The sequence below is a fragment of the Saccostrea echinata genome, unplaced genomic scaffold, assembly GCF_033153115.1.
Source record: "Saccostrea echinata isolate AGI-Se365-2 ecotype Australia unplaced genomic scaffold, CSIRO_AGI_Sech_v1 ptg000056l, whole genome shotgun sequence".
Lineage (NCBI taxonomy): Eukaryota > Metazoa > Mollusca > Bivalvia > Ostreida > Ostreidae > Saccostrea > Saccostrea echinata.
In genome coordinates this window covers 19254608-19273560 of record NW_026889805.1, presented here as the reverse complement: position 1 = coordinate 19273560, position 18953 = coordinate 19254608, and the positions used below count along the sequence as shown (strand labels likewise).

At 33.4% G+C, this 18953-nt stretch overlaps 1 protein-coding gene across 1 annotated transcript in view; it reads right to left on the bottom strand.

Moving 5' to 3' along the window:
- LOC133172995 (kalirin-like) overlaps positions 1-18953 on the bottom strand; it is a 148302-nt gene that overhangs the window by 72554 nt on the left and 56795 nt on the right. The window contains exons 23-34 of the mRNA XM_061307863.1: positions 17704-17850; positions 12070-12187; positions 11824-11939; positions 5557-5679; positions 5118-5306; positions 4749-4864; positions 4431-4497; positions 4174-4283; positions 2866-2935; positions 2640-2729; positions 2047-2181; positions 1349-1414 (exon numbers count right to left, since the gene is read on the bottom strand). Coding sequence (XP_061163847.1) covers positions 1349-1414; positions 2047-2181; positions 2640-2729; positions 2866-2935; positions 4174-4283; positions 4431-4497; positions 4749-4864; positions 5118-5306; positions 5557-5679; positions 11824-11939; positions 12070-12187; positions 17704-17850 — 1347 coding nt within the window. The remainder of the gene's footprint in view (positions 1-1348; positions 1415-2046; positions 2182-2639; positions 2730-2865; positions 2936-4173; positions 4284-4430; positions 4498-4748; positions 4865-5117; positions 5307-5556; positions 5680-11823; positions 11940-12069; positions 12188-17703; positions 17851-18953) is intronic.

The following is an 18953-nucleotide window of genomic DNA, read 5'->3' as shown; positions in this document are numbered from 1 at the left end:
TACAAACACATAACAAAGCTGATTTTGTTTATAGTGTATTAAAGTTGACTGATGATTAATCATCTTCCTTGCAAAATAATGAAAGAATATTATTATGATGATGGGAAGTTGTACAATGATAATGGTCAAGTTAATATGAAAATGTAACACATGAAAACCATTGATAATCACTTTTTTGGCTTCAGTACATGATTACAGTAATAATGATAATATGACGATAACAAAAATGTAATGAAGTGTCTTGAATGTCAGTTTCAATCTCCTTTTCATCCTTTTTATTTCAAAGTAGGGTTTTTATTTCTTTGGTTGTTTGTTTGTTTCATTTGTTTTCTCAATAAACAACCCCCCCCCCCCCCTTCAAACTTTTCTGTCTAAAATTACACAATTCAAATCTTACTTTTCAGCAATCAATACCAAAAAGAATTTTAGAGGAAGGAGCTGATACCCATTTACTAAATCCAACACTTTACAAGTAACAGGAAATAAAACAATGAATACTTATGAAATATATCTTATTGCAATCCATGCAATTTGAAATTGGTTAGGCAATGGAATAATGTTAGTGATGAGAAAATTAGCATGCCAGTGAGTGTACCATTAGGGAAATTTATGATGAATCCTATTCCAATAGGGACCTGTATGTAAATGTTATAAATGACATATCAAGTCAGTGAGATTTTAAATATTATCTTTTTTTGAATGATTATGACATTTTACACTGAATCTGGTTCCAGAACTTTGATACTGAATAATACGTTATTTCACCTTCATTATGCATGAGTATTTTTATGTCATGAAAATTCTTCAGAGCCTACTCTTGAAAACAAAAAAAAAATTCCTTTAGGATATTTTTCCTTTCCATTTACAAATTTATGTAATCTGTGTATTTTCCTTATATTTTCTCAACACAATTATTGATATTATAAACATTTTTAACAGCACGTGAAATCTATGTACAGTAAAATATACTTATCGGAAATATACATATATATAATACACAGGTGATTTCCACTCTACATTTTTAAATTCTTCTTGAATTATTGGTTCAGTCAAAATCACAAAAATTGAAAAGAAAAATAATACAGTAATGTTCTAAATCAAATAGAATAACTGAATAGTAATTGTCCCTCCAAAGGATCAAATTGCCAAACTCTCAATCCGCAGAAATTAATTTTTACATGGTACAAATGAATTAACAAATGAAATACCAGAGTTGGTCTTTGTCTGGGGTTTTCTATAATTGTTCTCTACTGTACATTGATAAGGAAACACAAATATGGAGTTGGTCTGGAAGAATTTTCAATCTGACTGTACAGCAAAATACCCAGAGAAGCCACGCACTGCTTACCAAGAGTTCATAGTACCTCAGTGAGTCTTTTGTCTTGATGGCTTTTCTTAAACTATTGTAAGAGTTCTACAATTCATATTAGTACAGGCATAAAAATGCATTAATCCAACAGAACATAAATGTCTACATCATGCAGGACTTTTCAATTTTGTTTTTTATTCCTAATCAAAATGGAATTACATCTTATAAACTGGATGTATTCAAATCTGTTTATGTATGTCTTGGAAATGTGGGATGGCTTAATTGGGTTAGGGAAAATCTAAAATATTTTCTACCTGGGTAACTCATCTATCTTCCAAAGAATCTACTGTACCTGTACATGCTACATTTAGCCAAAGCCTTTTCAGACATTTAAATTCTTTAAATTTCATAGGACTCACATATCAACAAATTCAGGGTACATGTGTACTATGCATGCATGTACATTGAAAAAGACTATAAGTTTTATATTTTGAAAGTGAGTTGACATTCTGAATATCTTGGAACATGTAGGAGAGTCTTGCATGATGTACTTGCAAATCAACAAAACAAGAAAACCTATAAAAAAAAATGCATTATTATCAAATTACATAAAACTTGCAAATCACTAAACAAAAAGTAGAAATGCTACAGAGTTTTTCAGTAAAATAAAACACAAAGAAAAAAGGAAAAGCCATGCAATCATAATTCAGCAGCTGCAACCCTAAGGAGCCCCAAACCTTGATTTCCCCATTGTGACCCTCACAACAGGACAGCAGATCTTTGAGCAGCAGTTGATACTTGGTGATTCTTTGTACAGGTTTGATCAGGTAAGAAGCTAGAGGCTCATTCAGCTTGTGTTTGGCCTGTACCTCCTACAATTACATTGAAAAAATCTACTATTAATGTCAATAAATAATGCATTATTTGGTAATTCATGACAACTATCCACTATCAGATAAAGAATAAATCAGACAAATGTTTGGACAGAATTAGAATTAAATGTTTATCCAAACAACAGTAACCCTTGTATAGTCCACAATAACAACTGCATACACGAGTGAACCATAGAATGAATTTCTACATTTAAATTGGTATCAATTATCTGCATTCTTCTTATGAGAAGAAAATGATGTTGTTAATTTAGCATAGATAATCAACAATATATCATAGCCACTAAATAATTGATTAGTGAACTTATTTTGATGTCTAATTTCTGCTTTAATGCTGTAGATTTCAGTTCACAAAATATATCTATTGATGCAAATGTAGTTGTTGAAAACAGTTGTTGGAGGTTAAATGAAATATAGAAAAGTTGGGTTTTTCCCTTTACCTCAAAAAATGAGCCAGCATGTTCCACAAGCAGCTGGTTTGAGTCTGGTTTGTTTCTACAGTAGGTCACATAAATAGAGAATTTCTCAGCCTGTAGACAAACACAAAGATTTAACAAAAAGTTATCACATCCTCTCTACAATGTACCAGAAATCTGCATTTCTTTTTTCTGTAAAATCATCTATATGAATGACAAAAATGTAAGAATATGATTCACATCAACATACCCAAGTGACAAAACAATGGCCAACATCTTCTGGAATAGTCTCATATTTCTCCAATTCTTTCAAAAATATACTGAAATCAAATAATAAAACATATAATTTAGAACTTTCTAAATGGGATTAATACTCCTATGGAGCAACTAAAGAAATGGCATAGTTTAATTTGCATTTAAAAAACTGTCATCTTGCAAAAAAAAAAATATGAAAAAAACAACAACAACAAAATACATAATGCAAAATCCTGTAGCCACAATCTTTACTAAAAAGTAATCAGCTGAAGGTTGTAACCTCTGGTTGATAGTAATCTTTGAGTCAAGTATGAAAGTAGGACTCTTTCAAGGCCAAGAAACTTCTCACTGATGTGACTTTGACAAATATGCAAACAACCCTGGCCAAGAATAACATCAAACTTCTTTTTAAAGACCTTAAAAATTCGACACTTCTGAACTCTATGACCTTGACCTAGTCCAAATGACCTTTGTTCTACATCATGACACATATCCCGGGATCGGCCAAACATGATCTTCTTCAGATATTCCATTGCAAAATTATTTTACGGACATGAATTTTACTCTTCAATCACAGTGACATTGATCAAATGACAGGGTTGTTGTGTTCCCTCTGTTCACAAATGACCTATGTTTAATGTCTCTTTGCTTCAAAGATTTGGCCAAGGCAAAAAATTTTACACTTCTGAAACCTGTAATCTTGTCTGAATTACCCTGGTTTGTGTCATGACAAACCGAAAGTCATAAACAACTTTTATCTCAAATGCAAACTTCTAATGTTTCTCTATTTCAATTTTAAGGCTGAACAATTACTTCATACTTCTGTACCCAGTAACACTGATGATGTCCAAATGACCTTGGTACAGGGTTAAGACACACCTCTAGTTACAAACAACCTTTTAGTATAAGATTCTGGAGTTTCTTGGTTTTAAGGATACATCCAGACAGGAATTTACTCTTCTTATGCCCTTTACATTATTTCAATGAAACCTTTAATACTAGAAAGAATCTCCAGACAAAAAAATGTCTAAAGACAGACCAACAGATAGCTGATCTCAGTATGCCTTCCAAACTTGGGGGGCTGGGGGGGGTTACACATTATAAGGTTTAATATTTAATATCAAACAAAAAAAACCTGCCTTACTGCCTAAGTCATTATTAACAAACTTTATATCATTAAAAAATGCATTCTACCAAAATTTACAACCATCAGCAAGTCTTTTTTTTATTACAATTACTTAGTTAATACACTATCTAATTAACAAAACATATGTCCTCTTTTTCCTCAATTTCATATGCTCACTTTTTATGGAAGTCATAAATTTCTTCCAAGTTACAGAAAATGACTTTATGTTTCCCATATATACCAAATGGGACATTGTTATCTGGCTCCATAGCTTCACTCAGGTAAGTCTGGAAAATATAACAAAATAATATATATGACATGCCATTAACAATTTGAAAATGGTTTCTGTTCCTGCATCTATTTTTGTCAATTGTTTTTATAAAAGATTTTTAAAAAATTGATAATCATGATAATTAACTTTCAGCTTTCCATACCTTGATGCAAACTTCTAAATCTTTAACATATGTTCTTTCAGTTTGTAAAAGTTCAGCCATCACAAACCTACAAGAAAAAAATTAGTTAAGTACACAAAAATCATTGACAAGGACAAATATTCAAACTTATCATTTCAAATCATAAGGCATGACTTAGACTGTGTGCTGTCTGATAATGTTTTACAAGACGCCAATGAAATGTCAAGATCACTCAGGACTCCGATAAATGATTTTTTAAAATAATAAAAATCACTTTTCTTTCTCCTATATTCCTAATTTAAAAAGCCTTTCTTAATGTATAAATTAGTGTACACTCACTCCCTTTTCCTGGCTGATCTGCGTTTCTCTTCCGTCAGTTCCTTTGGAGCCTGGTTCAGGACCTTATCTTCCAGGGAGGAATCACTGTGTCTCTGTTCCTCTTTTTCTTTAGGTTCCTATTATACAACAGTACTCACTAATCTATCCTCCAATCAGATGAGGTACTTTATAACATCTAACAGATATTTCATCTTTAATTCAGTACGGCTTAACCTTTGATCCCAAAAATAATTCATGGAATTTCTATTATCATACTTAAAGCTACAATATAATAACTTTTACAACTTTGACAATGTCCTATATGTTCTCTCAATTTGTAAAAGTTCAGCCATCTTATCCACTAGAAATACTTTGTGACTGGTTACTTACAGGCACCTGTTCCTGGACTCCAAGCTTTGATTCTAACTTGTGTCTATATTTATCCATGCGTGAGGAGAAGTCCTTGTACCGCTTGTCCACTGCATTACACCATTGTCTGATGCTAGCTGCATGTAAATTACCCTTAGCTACAAATCCATCAGCAAGCTGAAGAAGTAAATTGACACTTTCTTTTGTCTCCTAAAAAAGGACAAAAACAGAATTTTAGAACTTAAATGCTACTGAACTTTTCTCAAGTAATTTTTCTTAGAAAAGATTACAAACTAAATAGATGGAAACACAATTTGTCCAGAAAAATACATTTGACTTTTTAGTTCAACTGACCCAGAAGACTTTCTGATTGTATTTTTTAAAATTTAAATACTAAACACCACATTCTCTTTTTTCACTTGTATTTATATTTCATTAATTACAAAGCTATTCGATATACCTTGGCTCTACTTCGGAATTCATAGTGTTCCTTCAGTAATGCCTCCGTTTCCTGTTGGTTTGCACCCAGAGTTTTGTGACTATCTAGGTAAGACTCTCCATAGTCACATATCCAATCTATGGCCTTGTAACAAAATAATAACAAATCAAATCATCATCTAGATATTTTCAAAAATATTTATCATGAAATAAAAAAAAAAAAGCAAATGCAATTTATTGTATTTCAATTAAAAACTAGAAATATGTCCATAGGACATGAATGCCCCTCCGAGGGTATATTAGTAATGCAACATGAAAATTTGTATAAGTGTATGAAATTTGATGAGAAAATCTTGAATAGTTTCTTTAAAATTGAAATTGAAATCTAAAAAGTTTGATATAGATGATAAATTCTCACCAAATTATGTATAAGTGCATAAGCTTACATAAATATATCTTAAATGGTTTCTATAAAATTAAGCAAAATGGGTGAATTAAAAAAAATGACCAAACGCATATTTGTCAACCCACACTAAAAATACAGGCAATGAAAATAGATTTCTATGTCTCAGCATATGTCTTTAGATAGTGTCTAAATACCTGCCAAATATCTCATTGATATCTCAATTAACAAAAAAGTTATGCCCAAAAATGATGCTAAAATTGTCAGGAGTGCAACACCTTTTTGTGACATTTTGAAATTTCAATATTTTTTTGGAGATCTGTGAAATAAAAAACAATGCTTCATGTTGAAAATAAAGACTTTCCTGATAATATTCAAAGTATTGAGCTTTAAATGTGGACTGTCATAACTTTTGTTTAATCAAGTTGTGGTCATGGCTGATGTTTAAAAAAATGTTATACCATGTCAGGAGTGCAACAGAAAAAATGTAGTGTTGCCAAAAAAACATCAATTGTAAAATTCTGATAGAAAATTAAGACAAAAAAGAATTTTGGAAGTGTAAAATAGTAACTGATATACATTTTAAAACTTAAAAATATTATATAAATCACAAGCAGCATTAACGAGAGTCAAGTATAGGTGCATACCCAAAAATGTCAGGAGTGCAACATTTGATGTTTTGCTCCCAAGCATGAAAAAACTATTATCATTATATGATTTTCTGATTTTTATTTTGGAAAATAAAGACACAAAGAACATTTTTACCAAATAGATTTATCAATTACAGGATCTGTCTGATCTTCAGATCCATATTTCTATGGTCAGGAGTGCAACACATTTTCTTAAAGATTCAAGTTGTGTGTCAAAAAGACTTCTATTCATGCTTAGAGGTATTCATTAATTAATAATGATCTTTTTGTATAATTTAATGCTAAATTATTGACAGTTTTATTATTAAAATTCTTTCTTTTTCAATTTTATCAATTCAGATGTGTTTTTATCTTTTTTGTGATTTTTTTAATGAACATTCAAAATAAACACACTAAAACATTGTCATTAAATTCAAGTAATTCCTCCTCAACTTCACTGAAACAACAGAACAAGTTCTTATGTAATTTTCACTTCACAATTCTACTTTAAAGGCCCCAATGCTTTTGGTCAGGAGTGCAACAAATATGTTAGAATTATAAATCATCCAATAAGAATAAAAACTAGATGCGATCTCGTTGCGAGCAACGAGTGGGTCTTCCGTCCGATTTTTGAGAAGATGAGATACGAATTTGACTGAGATTTTCGTTCATAAATATATAAATAGTGAAAACGTACAATTTCCTTCAGTTATGTTTTTGATCATTATGGCACCTAAAAACGCCACATTTGATGAAGATTTTAAAAATTTTATAGTAGCAGATCGTGAAGATGAACATTACTGTAAAAGGGTTATAGATGAAAGATTTTTGGCCCCTCCGAGCCCCTAATTCGAGGGGTCAGCCCCTTTTTCTTGATATCACATGAAAGGTCTTGTAATTCTGAAGACTTTTTGTTCAACAACTGTTCAGAAGTTTCGTTTCGTTTTCGAGATATGTAGACTTGAAATATTTAGGTGCCGTCTCTTTAAGTCCTTATAGGGGCTGTTTAGGAAAAATTAAAGGGATGCACATTGTTGAGAACATCATTCTAAATAACATTTGTTAAATATTGCTTTTCAAAATATTTCCCCTTTTCGAGATATAAAGCGTCCAAGATTTAGCATTCTGGTCCCTTATGGCCCCTAATTACGTAATATTTGAAGAGAATTTAAGATATATAGTTGCAGATTGTAAAGATGAACATTTTTGCTTCAATAATTAATATCAAAATATTTAGCGTTAAAGAGTTATAGATGAAAGACTTTCGTCCCCTCTGAGCCCCTAATTTGAGGGGTCAGCCCCTTTTTCTTGATATCAAATGAAAGGTCTTGTAATTCTGAAGACTTTTTGTTCAACAAGTATTCAGAAGTTTTGTTTCGTTTTCGAGATATGTAGACTTGAAATATTTAGGGGCCGTCCCTTTAAGTCCTTATAGGGGCAGTTTAGGAAAAATTCAAAGGATGTACATTATTTAAAACATCATTCTAAACAACTTTTGTTCAATATTGCTTTTCAAAATGTTTCCCCTTTTGGAGATATAATGCGTCAAAGATTTAACATTCTGGCCCCTTCTGGCCCTTTCTGGCCCCTAATTACGTAATATTTGATGAAATTTTAAAATATATCGTTGCAGATTGTGAAGATGAACATTTTTGCTTCAATAATTAAGATCAAATTATTTAACGTTAAAGAGTTATAGGTGAAAGACTTTTGGCCCCTCTGAGCCCCTAATTTGAGGGGTCAGCCCCTTTTTCTTGATATCACATGAAAGGTCTTGTAATTCTGAATTCTTTTGTTTAACAACTGTGCAGAAGTTTCGTTTCGTTTTCAAGATATGTAGCCTTGAAAATTTTAGGGGCCGTCCCTTTAAGTCCTTATAGGGGCTGTTTAGGAAAAATTAAAGGGATGCACATTGTTGAGAACATCATTTTAAACAACTTTTGTTCAATAATGCTTTTCAAAATGTTTCCCCTTTTGGAGATATAAATCGTCAAAGATTAAGCATTCTGGCCCCTTATGGCCCCTAATTACGTAATATTTGATAAAAGTTTTAAAATATATGGTTGCAGATTGTAAATATGAACATTTTTGCTTCAATAATGTATACAAAAATATTGCTTGTTTAAGAGTTATAGATTAAAGACTTTCGGCCCCTCTCGGCCCCTCATATGATGAGTCAGCCCTTTTTTCTTGATATCATGTCAAAGATCTTGTCATTCTGCAAAAATATTGTTCAATATGTTTTAACAAAATAATTATACTTTAAAAGATATGATACAAAAAGTCTCAAAAATTCACTCATGATTCGTGTCCTGAATTTCGACCCCTACCGAGCTTCCATACTAGGCACTTCCGGAAAATATCTAAGCCCAGGTGCAAAATGGCAACATGTCCTCTATCATCACTGAAAATTTCAGCACTCTAGCTTAAGCCGTTTTTGAGTTCCATCGCAGACAAGGAGGTCCTCTGAATTTTAATAAAAGGGCGATAACTCTCGACCGGAAGTAAATATCCCTTAACGGATTTGCCGGAATTAACTTCAGATGTCAACGCATCTACCTTGAAAATTTGAATAAAATCGAACGAGCCATCTCCGAGAAATCCTCTGCACAAATTTTGTAAGGAGAAAAAAGAATAATAATAATAATAATAAAGGTAAAAAAGAAACCTAAGAATAATAGAAGGGTCTTCCGCTGAAGACGGAAGACCCTAATAAAGAAAAAATGATGAGTAGAATTTTTCTGGTGGGTTACTGTGTTTGTCCTCTAAAGGAAAATATGCTTTAAAATATATTTTATCTTCTAAATATACATTTAAGCTAGTTTTTTTTGGCATAAAATAGGGTATAATTCCAGATAAAATGCGAATTTTAAATACTTTCATCTGTTTTAATTATGAAGTATTGGACTATAAGTATTGCACAATTTCATTACCACTTGATGTTGCCAACACTTTATGAATTTTTGTGTTCTATGGTTTTAATTTTCAACTTTACTGCAGTCAGGAGTGCAACAAAACTGCTTCATAATTACCGATGTTTTTTAACTACCTTTACTAAAAAATAAGTTGAAGAAAAATGCTTGATACTATTTGATGTTCAAAACACTACGTCTATCAACAAATTACAGAAATTTAACAGTCAATTCAGGGAATAGTTTTCATCATTTCACAAATATTTTAAATAAAATTTATACATATTACACTTTGCAAATAATCATGTTTTAAGGTCTTCAAAATGTGAAAAACCTGCTGTAAACGATGAAAAATATCAACACGACAAATTGATTTACAAAGTAAGAATGGGTTATTTTGTGTTATAATTTTTAAAACAATGTTAAATAAAATACATATCAGATGTCAGGAGTGCAACACAATAATGTAACATAGGGTCACTTCAAAATCTAGTATTTTTTGTGAGAGAACTCGTATATAACAATTCTTTTTTGGCTTAGATTTAAAGAATTGACTTGAACGGACAAAAAAGTGAATTTTGGGGAATTTTATTGCTTCATATTTTTTTCATATTAAAACTTTTCAAACCAGAATTGAAAAAATAATGTAAAATAACAAACAAAAAGCCAATTTTTTGTCACATGTACAAGAGAAGATACTCATTCAAGGTCTAGGTTTAATCATTTATACCCCTTTTACCATTTTGAAGCATAAAAAACTATAATTTCTTGTGATTATGTATTTTAGAAAGTCTTTTAAGGTGTAATGATATTTTCTTTTTTCAAATGATATTTTACTAATAAAAATTCTGAAACTTTTTAATCCAATTGTCTATTCTATTGCCACTTCAGAATTTTAAACTAGAATGCATTTGCAATATGATGATATAAGTGAAAAATATGTTATAAGTACTTGAATTTTGCCAAAAAAATTCAGTTTGGTGGTCATTTTTTTTTTAATTCACCCAAATGCAAATTTCAGAAAAGTGAGGTCAAGGTCCAAAAAAAGTTCAAGGTCAAACGTTTTTGCAGTTGAATAGTTCTCATAAATATGTATTAGCATATGAAGTTTGATAAAAATATTATGAATGGTTTCTTTAAAACTGAGTTAAACACAAATTGAGAAGAGTGAGGTCAAGGTCAAAGGAAAGGTCAAGGTGAAAAAATATTGATGCAGTTGAATAGCTTACGTCAGTATGTATCAGCAAATGAAGTTTGATACTAATTTAAGAAAAGTGAGGTCAAAGGAAAGGTCAAGGTCAAAGATTGTTGATGCAGTTGAAAAGGTTACATCAGTTTGTATTAGCATATGAAGTTTGATAAAAATATTATGAATGGTTTCTTTAAAACTGAGCTAAACACTTATTTAAGAAAAGTGAGGTCAAGGTCAAAGGATAGGTCAAGGTCAAAAAATACTGATGCAGTTGAATAGCTCTCATCAGTATGTATCAGCATATGAAGTTTGACACCAATTAAGAAAAGTGAGGTCATGGTCAAAGGAAGGTCAAGGTCAAAAAATGTTGATGAAGTTGAATAGCTTTCATCAGTATGTATCAGCATATGAAGTTTGATAACACTATTTTGAATGATATCTTTAAAACTGAGCTAAACACCTATTTAAGAAAAGTGAGGTCAAGGTCAAAGGAACGGTCAAGGTTAAAAATACTGATACAGTTGAATAGCTCTCATCAGTATGTATCAGCATATGAAGTTTGTTAAAAATATCTTGAATGGTTTCATTAAAACTGAGCTAAACACTTATTTCAGAAAAGTGAGGTCAAGGTCAAAAAGGTCAAGGTCAAAAAATGTTGATGCAGTTAAATAGCTTACATCAGTATGTATCAACATATGAAGTTTGATTACACTATCTTGAATGGTTTCTTTAAAACTGAGCTAAACACTAATTCAAGAAAAGTGAGATCAAGGTCAAAGGAAAGGTCAAGGTCAAAAAAATGTTGATGCAGTTGCAAAGCTCTCATCAATATCTATCAGCATATGAAGTTTGATAAAAATATCTTGGAGAGTTTCTTTAAAACTGAGCTTTGAACAGAGCTAAACTCAAAGTGTGACGGAAGGACAGACAGAAGGACGGAAGGACAGAGGGATGGAAGGACGGAAGACGGACATGACAAACACTATATGCCCTGGCCATATTCATGGCGGGGCATAATAACACAATTTTTTTTTGAACATCTGAATTTTTTTTTACATCAAAATTATGTTAAATATTAAGAAGTATTATCTCCCTTCAATTAAATGAAATGTCTTTTAGTTATAGTAGAGAATAAAGACAAATATGAGAGTACCTGTCTAGCGCTCTGTTCAAACAGGACATACTGATGACACTGTTCTAACTTCCTCTTCTTCACAGTCCAGTTCTCTATCACATGATTCTCCTGATGGAGCAACTGATCCAGGCAAGCTACAAAAGTCACACACCAGCTGATAGTTTGTTACAGTAGGAAAGGTCTGAGAAGTTCAGATTATTGGTGTTTTTTTCTTGTTTTTTCTTTTAACCTTTTTCTGTGTGATTACATTGTTGCGCACCTTACCTTTGACATGTTTTCCTGGATCTACAGTTCTGTACTTGATCTGTGTACCAAACGTGTACAGATTCCTGTTGACATACTTCAAGAAAGCCTCAGCGGTTCTCCTGGCCAGTGTACAAGCCTACAAACATCAAAAATCAGATTAAAAAAAACAGTAAAACACGCTTATAGCAAACACGCTTATAATGAATTGACACTTACAGCAAAGTGATTTTCATTCCCAGTAAATTTGAAATATATTGTAAACTAAATGGATATAATGAATTAGGCTTATGACTAAGCAAAAATGTCAGCCCCTGACACTTCGTTATAAGCGTGTTTTACTAAACATTACTACTATTTTGTTCATTTTACTAATGATATTGAATCTATTCAATGCTCCTGACAATGATATGATACATTTACTTTTCTTCATGGATCATTTTTGTTTTTTTCTTTTGACATTTTGTACCTTTTAAAACATTGCAAGAAAAATTGACTTTGATCCTTTTCTCTCCTTTTGACAATTTTTAACACATATATCCCTTAAGGGTGTAAGAACACGTTGATGCATTATGATACAAAGGGGGTCGATATGATGCACTGATACATAAAATGAAGAATCATTTTTCTCTCTCAATATTTTCAGGAAGTGTATGTTTCAAAAATTAGAGTACATGTACTTGTGTGTAGATGTAGAACTCAATAAAAACCAAAAGAAAAGTGAAATTTCTTTTTTCCTTAGAAAATGGAAAAAAAAAAGGTACAAGAGGCCCAAGGGCCTTAACGGTCACCTGAGTATAATACAACAATTTAGAAGTTAAATAAACTGACAGATGACGCATTGTTGCCCTAAAGCAAGAGAAGTAGGAAGATCAGGATCAACAAAATAATTAGTCTAGTATTCAGTATCAACTCATAAATTAAGTTTTAATCTGTCCCCCACTTAACACTATCACCATGCAGACTATTAACAAACTATTAGTGCTTCTGTACTATTTTTAAACCCATATTAAGACCTCTAGCATTGACCTCTCTTATGGTCTTTGAAGAACTTTTAATAAGATAAGTTACTTTTGTCTCATTTTTATTTGTCTATTACTTACAGGTCTACCTGATTATTAAAACTAAGAAAGTACTTTTTGAATTATACGATAAACATTCTTGCATAATTATCTTATTCTATTAACCTTTCAAATACATTATTTACAGTGATTAATTATCAAAGGTGAATGGAAAAGGGGAATAACTTCTCTCAGTAGAATACAAGTTAATAGAGCCCTGGCCAGGACCAGAATGCTTAGATGAATGGTCCAGATGTTTAAAAATCTGGTAGAAATACACTTACTCATATCATTTAAACTTTTACTCAGTTTGCTTCCGATATGCCCAGAAGCAGAGAAGAATTTCACAGGTACAATGCATTTTCACTACAGATTCAACAAAGCCTTACCCTAACACCAGAACCCAAGACCAAGGGTCAAGAAATTTACAAATTTGGAAGAGTTACCCTCCTCATCATAACTATGGACTTCAAAGAATTAACACTTTTCCACTATATTATCAAAAGCCCCCCCCCCCATTATGCTAGAACCCCTGACCCTAGGACCACAAGATTTAAAAATTCTGTTCAAAGTTTCCATTTTCATCATAGCTAAGCAATTTATTTATCAGCTCAACACAAAGGAGCAGACAGGATTAATTAATGATTAATTAATAGAATTAATGCTTTTTCACTATATAATCAATAGAGCCCCCCCCCCCTCCTCAAGAACCCCAAAAACTGAGGCCATATATTTAAAAATTTTGGAAGAGGCATCCTTGTCTATCATAATCATGCACTTAGTTTGTTTAAATAATCTCCAGTAGCAGAGAAGAAGATTTTCAAAGAATCAATGCATTTTCACTATATAATCAATAGAGCCCCACCCTAACACCAGAACCCCTGACCCTGGGGCCATGAAATTCACAATTTTTGAAAAGGCATCCTTATGCATCATAACCATGCACTTAGTTTGTTTAAATGATACCCAGGAGCAGAGAAGAAGATTTTCAAAGAATTAAAGCATTTTCACTATATAATCAATAGAGCCCCGCCCTAACACCAGAACCCCTGACCCAGGGGCCATGGCTTTCACAATTCTGGAAGAGGCCCACCTCCTCATCATAATTATGTACTTAGTTTATCACCTTAATGCCCAGGAGCAGAGGAGAAGATTTTCAAAGAATTAATGCATTTTCACTATATAGTTGATAGAGCCCCGCCCTAACACCAGAACCCCTGACCCAGGGGCCATGAAATTCAAAATTTTGGAATAGGTACTCTTGCTCATCATAACTATGTACTTAGTTACTTTATTTAATACCCAGGAGCAAAGAAGAAGATTTTCAAAGAATTAATGCATTTTCACTATATAATCTATAGAGCCCCACCCTAACACCAGAACCCCTGACCCTGGGGCCATGAATTTCACATTTTTGAAGAGGCACTCTTGCTCATCATAACTATGTACTTAGTTCCTTTATTTAATACCCAGGAGCAGAGAAGAAGATTTTCAAAGAATTAATGCATTTTCACTATATAATCAATAGAGCCCCATCCTAACACCAGAACCCCTGACCCTGGGGCCATGAAATTCACAATTTTTGAAAAGGCATCCTTATGCATCATAACCATGCACTTAGTTTGTTTAAATGATACCCAGGAGCAGAGAAAAAGATTTTCAAAGAATTAAAGCATTTTCACTACATAATCAATAGAGCCCCACCCTAACACCAGAACCCCTGACCCAGGGGCCATGGCTTTCACAATTCTGGAAGAGGCCCATCTCCTCATCATAACTATGTTCTTAGTTTATCACCTTAATGCCCAGGAGCAGAGGAGAAGATTTTCAAAGAATTAATGCATTTCCACTATATAGTTGATAGAGCCCCGCCCTAACACCAGAACCCCTGACCCAGGGGCCATGAAATTCAAAATTTTGGAATAGGTACTCTTGCTCATCATAACTATGTACTTAGTTACTTTATTTAATACCCAGGAGCAAGGAAGAAGATTTTCAAAGAATTAATGCATTTTCACTATATAATCAATAGAGCCCCATCCTAACACCAGAAACCCTGACCCTGGGGCCATGAAATTCACAATTTTTGAAAAGGCATCCTTATGCATCATAACCATGCACTTAGTTTGTTTAAATGATACCCAGGAGCAGAGAAGAAGATTTTCAAAGAATTAAAGCATTTTCACTATATAATCAATAGAGCCCCACCCTAACACCAGAACCCCTGACCCAGGGGCCATGGCTTTCACAATTCTGGAAGAGGCCCATCTCCTCATCATAACTATGTTCTTAGTTTATCACCTTAATGCCCAGGAGCAGAGGAGAAGATTTTCAAAGAATTAATGCATTTCCACTATATAGTTGATAGAGCCCCGCCCTAACACCAGAACCCCTGACCCAGGGGCCATGAAATTCAAAATTTTGGAAGAGGTACTCTTGCTCATCATAACTATGTACTTAGTTACTTTATTTAATACCCAGGAGCAAGGAAGAAGATTTTCAAAGAATTAATGCATTTTCACTATATAGTCAATAGAGCCCCACCCTAACACTAGAACCCCTGACCCTGGGGTCATGAATTTCACAATTTTGGAAGAGGCACTCAAGCTCATCATAACTATGTACTTAGTAACTTTATTTAATACCCAGGAGCAGAGAAGAAGATTTTCAAAGAATTAATGCATTTTCACTATATAATCAATAGAGCCCCATCCTAACACCAGAACCCCTGACCCTGGGGCCATGAAATTCACAATTTTTGAAAAGGCATCCTTATGCATCATAACCATGCACTTAGTTTGTTTAAATGATACCCAGGAGCAGAGAAAAAGATTTTCAAAGAATTAAAGCATTTTCACTACATAATCAATAGAGCCCCACCCTAACACCAGAACCCCTGACCCAGGGGCCATGGCTTTCACAATTCTGGAAGAGGCCCATCTCCTCATCATAACTATGTTCTTAGTTTATCACCTTAATGCCCAGGAGCAGAGGAGAAGATTTTCAAAGAATTAATGCATTTCCACTATATAGTTGATAGAGCCCCGCCCTAACACCAGAACCCCTGACCCAGGGGCCATGAAATTCAAAATTTTGGAAGAGGTACTCTTGCTCATCATAACTATGTACTTAGTTACTTTATTTAATACCCAGGAGCAAGGAAGAAGATTTTCAAAGAATTAATGCATTTTCACTATATAATCAATAGAGCCCCATCCTAACACCAGAAACCCTGACCCTGGGGCCATGAAATTCACAATTTTTGAAAAGGCATCCTTATGCATCATAACCATGCACTTAGTTTGTTTAAATGATACCCAGGAGCAGAGAAGAAGATTTTCAAAGAATTAAAGCATTTTCACTATATAATCAATAGAGCCCCACCCTAACACCAGAACCCCTGACCCAGGGGCCATGGCTTTCACAATTCTGGAAGAGGCCCATCTCCTCATCATAACTATGTTCTTAGTTTATCACCTTAATGCCCAGGAGCAGAGGAGAAGATTTTCAAAGAATTAATGCATTTCCACTATATAGTTGATAGAGCCCCGCCCTAACACCAGAACCCCTGACCCAGGGGCCATGAAATTCAAAATTTTGGAAGAGGTACTCTTGCTCATCATAACTATGTACTTAGTTACTTTATTTAATACCCAGGAGCAAGGAAGAAGATTTTCAAAGAATTAATGCATTTTCACTATATAGTCAATAGAGCCCCACCCTAACACTAGAACCCCTGACCCTGGGGTCATGAATTTCACAATTTTGGAAGAGGCACTCAAGCTCATCATAACTATGTACTTAGTAACTTTATTTAATACCCAGGAGCAGAGAAGAAGATTTTCAAAGAAATAATGCACTTTCACTATATGATCTATATAGCCCCACCCTGGGGCCAGAAACCCTGACCCTGGGGCCATGAATTTCACAATTTTGGTAGAGGGCTCAATGCTTATTACAATGATGCCAACAGTTTGACTGCTTGATGTCCAGGAGAAAAGAAGAAGATTTTTAAAGATTGCATTATTTTTGGTGGTTTTAGCCCCACCCCTCAGGCCCCGGGGGGGCAGGGACCATGAAATTCACAATTTTTGTTCCCCTTCACCCATAGATGCTATATACCAAATTTGGTTGAAATTGGTTGAACGGTTCTTGAGAAGAAGTTAAAAATGTTCAAAAGTTAACGCACGACGGACGACGCACGACAACGGACAAAAACAGATAGCAATAGGTCACCTGAGTGACTCAGGTGACCTAAAAAACTAACTTGCTTTAATCTTGCTTTTAAAAAATTCTAAAGACAGAATAATTTTTTTTTTTTGAAAAAGGAATGCTGAAGTCGACATTTTCTGTTCTAAAAACCAATAAATAATTATGGAGAAATCTCTAAATTTAAAAACTAAACATATGACATACTGTGATATTTTACTGAAATAGTGTGATGCATCTTGATACTTATTTTCTTCACGATACACTGCCCTAATAACCCTACATAACAATGTACTCATATTAATCTATATCTATCCTATAAGACTGCAACAACAATTATATTAGTTCATCCATCTTTATTTTGAGTTACACTAACATACTGCACCTTAAGAAAAGCCTCTTTCTGTTCATTATGTTTGTTAATGAGCTGTAGGAGATAGGCGGCCTTGTCTTGAGCTGCGACTCGCTCATTAGAACACCAGTCTTCATCTCTCCTGTAGTCTCTCTCAAGGCTCTCCAACACAGACCATACCTATAAAACAAAATTACATACATTAATCTACCTACCTACCTAGTTCTTGTTGTACCCAGAGGTATGTTACAACACACTTTGAAAAATTACACACTTTGCATATTTTTAGCTCTACTGGTCAGAGACCAGAAGAGCTTATGCGATAGTAAGGTGTCCGTCATCCGTCCGTCTGTCTGTCTAGCTGTCTGTCTGTCCGTCTGTCTGTAAACAATTTTTCAAAACACTACTCCTCCTACAGTTTTGGTCTGATTTCAATATAACTTGGCACACAAGTAGACTACACTAAGATACATAACTTAGTGCATCGGTTTTTGATTTCCACGAACGGTGTTGCCATGGTTACTAAAAAATAGAAATTTCTGTGAAATTCCTTTAAAAGGCTACTCCTCCTACAGTTTGGGTCTGATTTCAATATAACTTGGCACACAAGTAGACTAACTAAGATACATAACTTAGTGCATCGGTTTTTGATTTCGATGAACAGCATTGTCATGGTTACTAAAAATAGAAATTTCTGTGAAATTTCTTTAAAAGGCTATTCTTCCTTCAGTTTGGGTCTGATATTAAAATAACTTGGCAAACAAGCAGATTACACTAAGATACATAATTTAGTGCATCGGTTTTTGATTTCGACTAATGGTGTTGCCATGGTTACTAAAAATAGAAATTTCTGTGAAACTTCTTTAAAACACTACTCCTCCTTCAGTTTTGGTCTGATTTCAATATAACGTAGCACACAAGTAGACTACATTAAAATACATTATTCTATTTATTGCTGCGTGTTGCAAAGTTTCAAATTCAAGTGCTACTTTTCCTTTGTTATATGTACAGACCAGTAGAGCTACAGTCTCATCAGAGACTTCTGGTTTTCAAAGTGCATTAAATTTGGGACCAAGTTAACATAATATTTCTTTTCAAGGTGCCTTAATATGGACCATTTGAATTGCATGGCATTTCATATCCTGTTCTGACAAAAATCAAATGTTACATGTGTAATGCCCGATGACAAAACATTCAGTAAATTTAGAAAGTTATGGAAATGGAAAAAGAACAAATTTTTAAATTACTTCATAGATTTTGTAATAAACAAACAGAGGAATTGC